Consider the following 12,781-nt stretch of genomic DNA (forward strand, 5'->3'; position numbering starts at 1 on the left):
GACTGCCTGGTTTTTTTGTGTGTTCGAGACAGGTCGGAAGTCGGGAACATGCTAGTTGGTCACTGAGAAGGTAACCATGAAGTAGTTGGTTTGTTTCTTATGCCAGTTGAGCTTGGAGGCTGGAAAATGAGTCTTTATTCTAATATGACCCAAAAATTAGTCTAGTGTACTGCCAGCATCAGTGGGCATCTTTGATAATAGCCTGTAACCAAAGCTTGTTTTCTTTGGGAATAACAATTGGGGTTTCTTCACACTTGAGACTTAAGCACCCATTAGCCTGTTGGAAAAGTTGATTCAACATCTAGTCAAGAAAAGAGAACCCAGAAAGATTTTCTCATTTTTCAGTGGGTCTTTTTTTTGAGCTGGTTTTTACTTACAGGAAATATGATGACTCTAAGTTTAGTACAAGGAAACCTTTTTTCCTCTAATACCATAAAATGACAATGTTGAGATAATGCTTTTGCTAAAAATAGATCCCTAAAAATAAACCCACAGCTTCCTTTTGGTGGTGATTGCAAGTACTCAAACATAAACAAACCTCTGGTTTCCATGCAGAACTTGACTTCCTCTTTTCTCTGTGCATGGAATCTTCAGTACTTGAACCTTTGCTCTGAAGTCATATCTGGTCATTCTTGCTGTTGGTGGCTTCTTATCATCTCAAGTGTGAAAGCAGAAGATTGGGGAAAACAAACTTGAAGCCAGTTTTGTTACTCTTTTGATGATAACACTTGAAAGTGTTCCTCCTCTTTCCCTGCAAAGCCTATTCTTTTGTGCCTTTTGTTATTAGAGCTTAGTTGAACATTTTGGAAATTAACTTCTGGGTATGTTTCAGTGTAGTCAGTCAGTGTAGTGATGGTTCAGGAAGGAAGCCTGCTATTTTGTCTCAGCTGATTAATTTTGCACATCTAAATCATTCAGCTGTTTCTAAAGTAATGTTTTTTAAGTGTAACTTAGTAAAGAGCTGATTCTAAAGCTCTTAATTTGTGTTTCAGAGGAATAGTTTCCCTGATTTTTTTGGTTTTTTTCTTTTGCTGGAATTTAGAGTCTGTGGTTCTTGTTTTGGGCTTGCTGCTTTCAGTTAATGATGATGTTATTGAAGTATTGCAGCCAAGAGTGAGAACAGAAAACTAGGTATCGCCCACACATCTGGAATAGCACCCAGGTACTGTCTTTTGAAGCCTCTAAATCGGATTCTAGTATTATTGAAGCTTAATGTGTGGAGCTCTTGCATAAATGCGGGAAAACATCACCTGGAAGCTCAGTGAGGTGTTGCGTATGTTACCTTTAAAGGTGTGTTCAATCCAGAATGATCCCAAAGTGTTTTCATTAATCTCTGGAAGCAGAAGAGTAGAAACGAGTGGGAGAATGAATGTAATGCTGCGCATAATGAAGCGCAGGGGAACCACGTGTCCACAGTGAACACATCCTGTAAGATGAGAGGGGATTGCAGGGACTGACATATTGCACGTTTTTTTGGTATGTGTAAGGTGATAATGGAGTTGGTCTTGAAACTGAATGGCTGTAACACTGAAAGCCTTTCCAAGCAAAGTCTAGGACCAAGGAAGAAGGGAGAGGAATTACTAGCAAAACCTAACTTCAGGGACAGTTACTCTCCTTAGGCCTCTTCTGTAATCAGTAGAGAAGGATTAGAGTCTCTAAGGAGAAGAGGAATGAGTGCTGGAGACCAGTTTTAGGCCACAGGCCAGTAGAGCTATATCCGTAATTATTTGTATTACAAAATACTTGTGCGAGAAGGCCCTTCTGAGTTACAGTGGAATAATGGCATGAAAAGAGTTAATTTCATTGTAGAATTAATCCGTATGATACAACTGTGTCAAAGAACCTAGATCAGAAATTGAGGGCCTAGCATAATCTCTTGCTTAACACAAACAAAAAAAAACCCTACCACCCTATCCATGTGTGGCTGGGGAGACTGACAAGCAGACTTCCAATCTAAGTTCTACTGTCAAGAGTCTGAGATCTGTGGTATATCATAGAATGGTTTGAGTTGGAAGAGACCCGAAAGATTATCTAGTCCCAAAATCCCCACCATGGGCAGGGACACCTTCCAGTAGACCAGGTTGCTCAAAGCCCCATACAATCTGACCTTGAACGCTTCCAGGGATGGGGCATCCACAGTGTCTCTGAGCAACCTTGGATTATCTTTGTGGCCTTCCTCTGGACATGCTTTAAAAAGTTCACGTCTTCACTGTGCTAGAGACCTTAGACCTGGATGCAGCACTCCAGGTGGGGTCTCGCAAGGGCAGAGTAGAAGGGGAGAATCATCTCCCTTGCCCTCCTGGCCGTATCTCTTTTCATGCAGCCCAGCCTGTAGTGGGCCCTCTTGGCTGTGAGTGTGCATTGTTGGCTCGTCTGGCTTTTCATCCATCAGAACCCCGAAGTCCCCCTCCACAAGGCTGCTCTCAGTGATGACTTCTACCAGTCCATATTTATGTTTGGGGTCGCTTCCTGACCCAGGTGCAGCTCCTGGGACTTGGACTTCTTTAACTTCATGAGTTCTTGCGGGCCCACTTTTCAAGTTCATCCAGGTCCCTTCTGAATGGCATCTCTTCCTTCTTTTGTGTCATCTGTGAGTTTGCTGAGGGTGCATTTGATCTCACTATACCACTGGTAAAGATATTAAAGAGCACTAAACACAAGACCTGTGATCCTGAGGGACACAACCCTCCACCAGCCTCCACCTGACAGAGAGCTGTGAATCACAACTTTGGCTGCATCCATCCAGCAATTCCTTATCTGCTAAATAGTCCACCCTTCAAATCCATGTCCTTATGGTTTGGAGATAAGGATGTTGTGTGGGACTGTGTTGAAGGCCTTAGAGAAGTCCGGGTGGATGACATTGTTTAGTCTTCCCTTGCTGACTGTTGCAGTCTCTATCATAAAAAGGCCTCCAGACTGACCAGGCATGATTTGCATTTAGTGTCTTTTATGTGCCTTAGCACTGCTTCCATGAGGATCTGCTGCATGATTTTCTCATGCTGAAATGAAAAAATGCTGAAAGAAAGTCCTTGCTGCAGGGCTGCTCATTGCAAAGTCTGCATGTTTGGCAGTACAGCAAGCTTGTCCTTGTTAAAAAATAAATCTAACAGAAGTAAGAAAAAAAAAGGTTTCTTCTTAATTTTTTTTGAGGCTGCCACCTCTTTGGCAGTATTTACAAATGAATTATTTTCAGTCAAGCTGTTCTAAGGGTGTTAATATTCCTTGCTCCACCAAATGGAGATACACATGTCTGAATTATAAGTAGCTTAATAACATAGCTAATTACTGTTACTTAAGTTACATCTTAAGCCTTGTCCTTGCAGGGATCTTAGTGTGAGCATCCCAGTGTGACTACCAACTACAGAGTTGATATCATTCCCTGGGTAATGGTGATACCAGTACCTGATCTCTAAAAGAAGAGTACTTTTCCTCCAGGAGGAACATAATTATGCCTTCAGATACTACCCAGCATTTCCAAATGAGAGATGATGAATGTCACCTTTTTTGTCAAATTCTTGCTGTCAAGATCTTTATGGTAAACTTGGGACACCAGCTTTCACATCTATGAATTTTTTTCTAGTCTCCTATCATGGAAAGTAAGGGAGCCCAACTTCTGGTTAATTCCCTTCACATTTCCCCCTCCCCACACACGTTTGCTAATGCTGTTTTCAGTTGTTAGAGGTTTGCACAAAGGCCAAAAGTAAAGTGATCTGTTTGTTTATAAAACTATGTACAGAGATGAGGAGAGCAGAGAAGGGACAAGTTTAAATTATTTTTGTGTCCCTGAGTCTTGCTGGCATGAGGTATTTGTACCAGAGGCTTTTAGCTGCTTCACCTGCAGAGAGATGTGGCAAGAGTGCCCTGTGAGTGCTTCCACACTGGCATGCACTTCTGCCCCGAGTCTTAATGGGGAATTACTACTCTGACCTGTGGCAGTGCCTGTTAGGTTTGTGGATCTGAGTGACAGGCTTTCAAAAAAAACCCTTTGCTAGGTTTTGTATTTTCTGTGCAAGGCCCTTAGCTTGAGTTGGTGTGTATCTAATTTAACATTTGAAAGAAAACAAAAAGGAGATGCCAGAAAAGCCAGTACCCTTTTACCCTTGGGCTGCACCTATTTTAACAGTTGTCATTTAAAAATGAAAATATATGGCTTTAAAGAAAAAGCAAATGTTTTATTCCCCCCTCCCCTTCACTAAGTTTTCTGGCATTAGATTGTTTACCAGGCTAAACAAAGCCTTGGCTCTTGGCTGTGGCTGAGGTTCCTCAGCTTCCTGGCTGTGGACTTCAGCTCACTGGAGGGAGGCCTCTCTGCTGATCAGGGCTTTGATGCTTGAATAGAAAGGATTAGGATTTGAAGCAAGGTTAGTTCTGCGGTGAGGAGAACTTGTTTGCTGGAAGTTAGTTTAGGTATTTCAAGACAATGTATCACTGTTTGGTTAAGGCTAATGCAGGCATTGGTGGGATGTGATGATTATCAAACTGTTTAAAAACAAATCCTAAAGGAGAAAAATTAAACTGCCTTTGTATTGCATGTCTGCAGCAGGTATAATTTAACACTGTCAACTCAGTTCAAACAGACTGGGAATTTGGCTGCTTGTACAGTGTGGGCTGTTTTGTTGAAGTCCTAAGCAGTAATTTCTTATCTGAATAGAGCTATAGGGAATGGGATGAGGGTAAACAGGAAAAAGACATAATTACATTGGTTTAAATTCACACCACAGGTCACACCAAAAGATGTCCTTGTGTAAACAAGACTTGTGTTTGTCCATACAGCTGGGTTCAGCTGTGCCTATTGCTGACATCCATTGTCAGCAGCAGATCATTCTTGTAGTATAGCCAAGGCTTTAAAACAAAGACAATAATCAGTCTTGTTGCATAGCTCAGTGACAGAGATGTTATTATACTGATGGACAGAGCAAAGTGGTTTTTCAGCCCTGTGTAGCAAGAAGCAGCAAGAATATCCGTTGATGAAAGTATTTTTCTGTATTTTTGTTGCCAGCTGATAGAGATTTACAGTAAACCCATACCACACTTTCACAAGTCTTGAAATACTGTTTCCTTTCAAAAAATAGTAAGTAAAGAAAAAATTAAAATCAAAACACTTCAGCAAATCTTTTTAATTTGAAGTGTTGCCTGGAATCTAGGCATCAGAGGTACTGCTGGCTTTTTTTAATAGATGTTTTTATTTGTAGGTGTATTGTGGCACAAGTAACACATGTATAGAAGTGAGTTTTCATACTGGGGAGACTCCTTTTTCTTTGGCATGTGTGCAGCTCTCAGGTGGGGAGGAGCAGAAGGCATACTGCCCAATGGAGGGAGTGCACTCTGCAGCAGCATTATTTGTGGTGGTATTTGCAGAATAAATTTGCATTTTGTTGTTCCTGTGGGAAAATTAAAAGCATAATGACAGGTTTTTAGTGTTTGCAGTGGGTAGACCCAGGGCTTTTTGTAGTACATGTGCTACATTGCGTATCACTTCTTCAAAACTACAGTTAGTTTGCCATATTAATGTGGAGACTGAAAAAAATTAGAACAGTGTAGGCCCAGGATGCATAACTGAGGTTGCAGCAGGAATTGGAAAAAAAAATATCTTCCAATGGACTTTGTGGTTTGATCTACAAAATTCACTGTGGCCTTCTCCCATTACTACTCCTCTGGTATTAAAGTGGGGGACATTGCAACACAATGACAGACTGTAAAGTATTTAAAAATCATATCCAGGGAACGGAGAAAGCAGCATATTTAATAATTTTTATTTTTGTTTTTTGCTGATTAACTGTCCCAACTGAAAAACAGACTTCAAAAAGTGTGAGATCTTGCTTTGTGTTTGAGCTGCATGGTTGTCAGACATTGCATGTCTTACAGAGACAACAGCTCCTGATGTAGCTTCTGTCACTGAGAGCTTGTGATGTACCTTTTCTTCTGAGAAGGTCCTTGCCCAGCCATTTCCTCAGTGTTATTGGTGCTGGAAATGCAGCAGTGGTTTCATGTGACTCAAGTGTGAAGCATCTGTGCAGTTTGGGGTATGATGAGAAGACATTTGAGAGGGATTGGTTTGGGCTATGGTGGCTTCTGCCTGTGAAGTTTTGAATTGTATTGCTTGTGGTTTTATTTTTATATATGTACATATAGCAATTCAAACAGCTATACTTGAGCTTTCCACAAGAAAATGCCAAACAAACCATAATAAGAACTTAATGCAGGTTCTCTATGTATCCAGAAAGTCTTTCCCTCTGGCATTGCTACCACACCAACTCTTCATGATTTTTGTAGGAGTGTGGATGGGTTGAACACAGCCCAGATAACTTGTTGGGGTATTTATTTACAGTGGAATGTTTTGGTTTTGTTTTCTTCCAGTTGAAGCACTGTATCCTCTTTTGGAAGTCTTTGCTTTTAATAAACAATAGCAAACTCAAGCATGCGCTGTCTTGCTATGTTTAAGCCAATTGTAGACAATTGCAAGACTGATTTCAGAACAACATGATTTCAGAATTTCGATGTTCAACTTTGAAATAACTGGTGAAAATTTCTGGTGTACGAAAGCAAGTATTACAATGATGTTCTCCTTTGTTACTCTTCTTTGTTTTTCATCTTGTTGCTCTATTCTGTAGGAATTTGTTATAGAACAGTATTGAGCAATGAAAGGAGAAAAGTCTTATCCCTGCCTGTGAGAATAACTATGTGTGTTATATGAGCCTTCTTCATAACAATTTGGGAGTTAATTCTTAGAGTACTGCTTGGTAACAGAAAGACTTTGATAAAATTACAGTTGATTCCAGAGCTAACATCTTTTAAAATATGGTTTTAACTTTTACAATTATCTCTCTAGTAGAAGTATCAATGAATAGTTGTCAATTGCATCAATTTGCACTATTGAAAATATTAATTAAATGCTTTGAATGATAAAGCATTCCATTTAAAAAGCAAGTCAATGAAAAAATAACCAGTTACATACTACCTGTAAAAACAAAATTACTTTTAACTAGATTTATTTCTCAGGGTTTGACAGTTTTAAGAAAGGATTTGTATCCTTTTTTGAGGCGACAGTAGAATTTCTGTATTTGATTTTGTTTGGCTGCATTATCACGATTCCCACTCAGAGTTACCATTTCTGGTTCTTGAGATATTTTTAGAGTAATGTGCCTTGCTAAGCACTGCTGAGTTGCTTATTGCTGTTCATATCACATTCCAAACAAGTAGTTGTTTGGAGATGGAGCAACGGTGTATACAAGCATTACACCTGAAATTAAACATTCCTCCTTTTTAATTTAATGGGTGTCAGCAGTTTTTCGTCTTTTGTGTTTGCAGTGTGAACAGAACTGTACAGTACTGGGCATAAACAGATTTGAATACCCAGCATTCAGAGATGACTGCTCAGTATAGCCTATGAATAATTCTTGTCTCATACTACAAGGGGAAGAAAAATACTAGCTACAGTAACAAAAGGACTGAACTAATTGAGTAACAAAAATTCAAGCGTGTTAATGGATGTGGGAGGACTGGATTATTAACGGTTGCGTTGGAGAAAAACACTGCACTGTCTGTTCCCCTTGAAGCTTATGGCTGTGTGTTTATAATAGCAACCACTTATCCTAAGGCCTGTGTAGCTTGCGTTGGAGAGGAAAAAAAGTTCTGTGGCCTTCCTTTCAGTGGCAAGCTACTTTGCTTACCTCCTCAAAACCTGATGCCTCTAGTTTCAGAGCACTTTGTGGGAGGGACTTTATCTCTGCCCAGAAGGTTGAGTGCTGTGTCCTTCATCAGAGTTGAGAAGCTTTTATGTTGCTGGGCATTAATGAGTTTTTTGTGGTTTTTTTGTTTGGTTTTTGGTTTTTTGTTTGTTTGTTTGTTTTTACCTCCAGAACCCCAGCATAAAAGGTCACTGAAAAACAATAGCTGCTTTTAGCTTGAACAGCTGATGGGACACCATAACCATTTGAGCACTGTTGATGTGGTCCCAGAAGTCTAAAACAGTGGTGAAGTTTTTTGCTTCTCTTCCTTTGGCTCAGCCATGCCTCTCCTTCTTCTGGCATTTGGCTCCCCTTCCTTGCCCACCATCCCCACTGCCATGCATTACTGTGTGGTGGTGAATTGCCATGTAGTGTGTCTGTGATACTACTTTATGAAGGAACATTTTTAGTAGCATTGGACAGAAAATACAAGCATTCAGTATTGCAGTCTTGGGTTTGTTTTTGATTTTGCTGGTGATACTTTATTTGTTTTTAGTGAAGTCTAGTAAATAAGTAAAACAGGGAGATGCAGTTCCTGGAGGTGTACCTTAGAGATATGGAAAGGGGGAGTTTTACAGTTACTTGAAGAACTTGCCTGTAGCGCTCTGTGGATTGATGCTAGCTATGCATATGTAATGCTAGGTGGTATGATTTTTTTTTGCCTCTGTAGATTGTGTTTGTTTTACCTTCCTCTTTCTAGAAAACAGTGTTAAGTCTCCAAATCTCATTTTGTTTTTGTCATCTTTTTTATCACTTTTGGACAGTCTACTAATTCATTGAGAATAAATGAGTGCTTGGTGCTTTGCTGCTGGGTTATTTTTTCTCTTTAGTAAGGTGTAAATGGGATAACACTTTTCTGTCATTTAATACCCATCTTGGATGTATGAAACCAAGACAGTGGTGACGACTGCTAGCCCCTCACTTCCACTCACTTGGAGGAGGCAGTGCTAAACTAAACCTCAAGGCAAATATCTTTTTTTTTTTTTCCTGATTATAAAGTATTGCACACCTTCAGAAATGTAATGTAAATGGATGAATTTCACATATTAATTTGATGAACCTTTGCTCTTTTCTCCCTACTAGCTGTCTGTGGGCCTGGTTTAAGTACTGAGGCCAAGAAAGAGATCATGGCATAACTTGCAGCAATTATATAAACTGTTAGGTCAGCTGTATATGCCAACACTGGCTTCTGCTGTGCTTAAAAAAAAAGTGTATCTTGTGCTCATAGGGGTAAAGGAAGTGTTCTTTTTTTTATTACTGTATTAATATATTGGTGTTGTATTTGACTTCCAGGTTGCATCACAACGCATCAGCTCAGTGGATCTTTCATGCTGCAGCCTGGAGCACCTGCCTGCCAACCTGTTTTATAGCCAAGACCTCACTCATCTCAATTTAAAGCAGAATTTCCTGAGGCTAAACCCCAGCCCATCTACAAGTAGAGCGCTTAGTGAATTACAAAGGTAAAGTGGTCTGGTTCTACTACTCTTCCTCTGTCCTTGGAGCCATGATCTGCAGGAACTTTCCTAAAAGTTACTACCTCCTCTTGTGGAACATTGGCCTGACTGTAATGATTCAGAAGTTAACTTTGTGTGTTAGAAACAGACTGGCCTTCATAAAAAGCTTCATGTTTTTCTTGTAAATAGAAGGATATTTTCAGCCCAAAATGCAATTTTCATAATGTGTTTTTATCTACCTACTGAGGCCATACTATAGTTCTTCAGCCTTTGACTCGTCTGAGTGAGTATGAATTGGTGAGCTGCCCATCAAAGGCAGTCATTCTAGGTAGGAACAGTACTGCATGTGACCAAATGAAGAAGCTTTTCATTAACTTTCCCGCCCCAAGCAAGGAAAGCCCTGATTTCTTGAATTCAGTCTCGTTCCTATCCTCTTTCTACTCTGCCCAATCCTAATTCTTCTTTCTTAGTATCTGTGACCTTCCAGTTCTTTCCACTGCAGCTCATCTGAGAATGTAACAAATGGGTAGACAGCAGCATGATTGGTGCTCTGAATGATTTAATGTATGTGTTCTGTGGAATCAGCAGGCTTTCTGTGTTCACGAAGATGAATGTTCCCATACTGAATATAAAGCTGTGATTTTAATTTCACTGGTAACTGAATTGCAGAGTACCTCAGCATTATATTTGTGGATGGTCCTGTTCAAACAAAATGTTTTAAACCACATTTCTAAATCCCTTCCTCTTTGAAAAACAACTGAAAAATGCAAGATGGATTATGCGGGCTGTTGTATTTTTATATCATTCCAATTTCATTTTGGAAAAACAAAAAATTTGGCATAATGAAAGATGAATGAACTCAGCAAGTCTGCCTCACAAACAAAGCAGGCAGCTATTCCAAGACCTTATGAGCACAGTCTGGAGAGGAATTCTGACTGGACTGTGAATGTTACTATAGGTCTCCAGATAGCAAGTAGAATATTAGCATAAGCTAATGATAAACGTGGACAAATAATCAGTGTCTCTTATTTTAATGACTTCTTACAATTTTTCATTTTTAAATATCAGAAAGTGTAAAGGAGATACTTGATTATGCTTTGTTCATGTACCTACAGCTAATTATTATTTGGAATGGACTTGGATTTGTCCATGTACTTGCAACTAATTTTGTTTGGGATTATAAAGCATTGATAATTAATGTGATGGGCAATGTTCATTTTCTGTTCAATGTTCTCTTGGTATTGCGGTTGTAGGAGCAGCTGATGAGTCTTGCTGAGAGTTAATAAACTGTAACATTTTTTCTCTCTAACATGAGCCTGAACATAAAAGATTGAAAGAGTTCAGGTGGCAAAATATAACTCTCCTGTTTCCTGAGATTCTTCTGAGATGAGGAGAATCTGGAGAAGTGGCCTATAGCTGAGGTGGTGCAAAACTGATTGTCTCTCATTCTTCTGTGAGCTGGTCCTATTCTGTAAGTGAGTCCGCTGTGCTTCCATTGCTTTGAGCTTGGCAAAAAGGCACGAGGCAGGTCTGGGAACTTCTGGAGGAAGAAAACAATTAGATTACACAGCACTGTCTTGGTGTATCCGAGTTGGTGCATCAGAAGCTCCTGCCCTTGATGTTTCCCTTTGTCTGCTTGATGTCCTTCAGCCTTATCTTCACCCAGCAAAGGTGGCATTTCCCAGACAGTGTGCAGTTGGAGGAAGCTGTTGCCACTGTTTCCATTGTGTGCCAGTGGGAAGGGCTCTGTGAAGTAGCAGTAGTTCCTGCTGAGGGTTAGGAAAACCAATGCCCCGTTGGTTGTCTTTTGCCTCCCTACTACAGCAAAAGCATGAGCTGACCCTGGACTGTATTCCCAAGCCATTCTCTAGTGAGTAAATGCACAAATATCTAGAAAGAGGAGAGCACCGTATGTTTTGAAGTTATTAGTGAAACCCAGTATCAAAACATATGTAAAGTGAATCTTGTCGTTCTTGTGAGCACATTATCTGATTTTTTTTTTTTAAACCAATTCCATATAACTATTTATAGGGGTTGCACAAGGTAAAACCTCACTGAATAAATCAAAGTCTTTTTTTGTTCACCAGCATTATTTCAAATCACAGGAAAGCAAGTACAGAATTTCTGCTGTTCTGATTTGGTACTGTTGGCTTTTCTGCCAAATTCTCAGTTGCTAAATTGGAGCTGCACATGAGGCACAGCACCACTGAATCAAGCCCACAGGTATTTAAAGCTCCAAAATAGACATGTGCTTGGATGTTGTGAACAAAACACATTGGCATTTATATGCTTACTCTTCCTGGTACAATTTTAAAGTAAAACCTTGTTAGTAAGACAGTCTAGGAAAATTTGTCTTGCTATAAGCAGTTCTTGGTGCTACAGTTCCTCTTAATAAATAATAATAATAAACTTAATTATAATAAACCTAATTATAATAAACTTAATAATTAATAAAGTTTGGGTGGTAATTTAATGAATTGGATTTCAGAACAAGTGTGTCAAAGACACAATAAAATACCAACTTTTCAGCCACCCACTGAGTAGACTTGCAAGCAGCTGGGTCACAGTAATGACATTGATGACTAGTGCACTGACATGGCAGGTACAGCCAGGAATGTATTGGGGATAAAAGGAATTTCTATTTCTGTTTATGTAGTTGCTTCTTTCAGTTGTTAAAATAATATCATTTGTTGCATTTATGAATAAAATGTTTAGTCCTGGTCAGTACATGGCATCTGAAGGTGTACAGAGGTGTAGATGCACTTTTTTCCCAGTACCTGCACTTTTATTTGCTTTACTGTCCACTCAACCCCCTTTTGTTGCTGTAGACGCTCTGCAGATGTGAACTTCCATAACTGAAATCTCTGAATATTGAAAGGTAAATACAGCTACCTCTATTTTTTTCCTACTTATCAGGGAATACATATTTCATGCTATGTATACAAATAAGCCATCTGAAAATTCATCTGTGCTGAAAAAGTAGCAAATGATGCTACTTGTTCTCCCTCACAGAATATTTTTTAAAACTACAAGAAAGGATGTTTCTCTTTTGGAGGAGAGAGATTCCCTGGTTGAAATGCTAACAAGAGCTCAGGCTTGCTAATTTTGTGGAGTACTGTTGTTCTGAGTTTGAGGCAAAAGAATAGACAGTAGTCTTTATTTACTGTTGCTCTGCTTCACTGGACTGAGAGCACTTTATATTTAAAAGTAATTGTTTCAGTTGATGCTGTTGGAAAAAGTGGTTGGCATCAAGAGTATTATTTTCTTGTTAATGTTGAAAAGTAAGTTATCAGTATGTGGATTTTTAAGTTAAGACTGTTTCAGATTTAAAAGAAAAAAAAGAAGAAAAGGGAGATGTAGTAAGACAAAGTTGGTTTAAAAAATAAAAAATTATGCTTGTCAGTTTAATCTAAAGAATGCATTATTATGCTGATTGTGGTTGTTAATTGTTAACAGTGATTATATGGGTTTTTATCTTAGGATGAGTTGGTATCGTTTCTCTCCTAGAGCTGTTATAGAAATGAACTGCCTTCTCAGGTGAAACTCTTTGGGGCTAGTGGCACAAATTTGAAGATGCATTTCTAGGTTATGAGAAGGCTG

At 39.3% G+C, this 12,781-nt stretch overlaps 1 protein-coding gene across 1 annotated transcript in view; it reads left to right on the forward strand.

Moving 5' to 3' along the window:
• The window catches only part of PHLPP1 (PH domain and leucine rich repeat protein phosphatase 1), a 137,374-nt gene that overhangs the window by 81,020 nt on the left and 43,573 nt on the right, over positions 1–12,781 (forward strand). The window contains exon 4 of the mRNA XM_005526485.2: positions 9,021–9,187. Within this exon, the coding sequence (XP_005526542.2) occupies positions 9,021–9,187 (167 nt within the window). The remainder of the gene's footprint in view (positions 1–9,020; positions 9,188–12,781) is intronic.

The sequence above is a fragment of the Pseudopodoces humilis genome, chromosome 1 (assembly GCF_049639895.1).
Source record: "Pseudopodoces humilis isolate 2021_Gansu_Grassland_sample_001 chromosome 1, ASM4963989v1, whole genome shotgun sequence".
In the NCBI taxonomy this organism is placed as follows: domain Eukaryota; kingdom Metazoa; phylum Chordata; class Aves; order Passeriformes; family Paridae; genus Pseudopodoces; species Pseudopodoces humilis.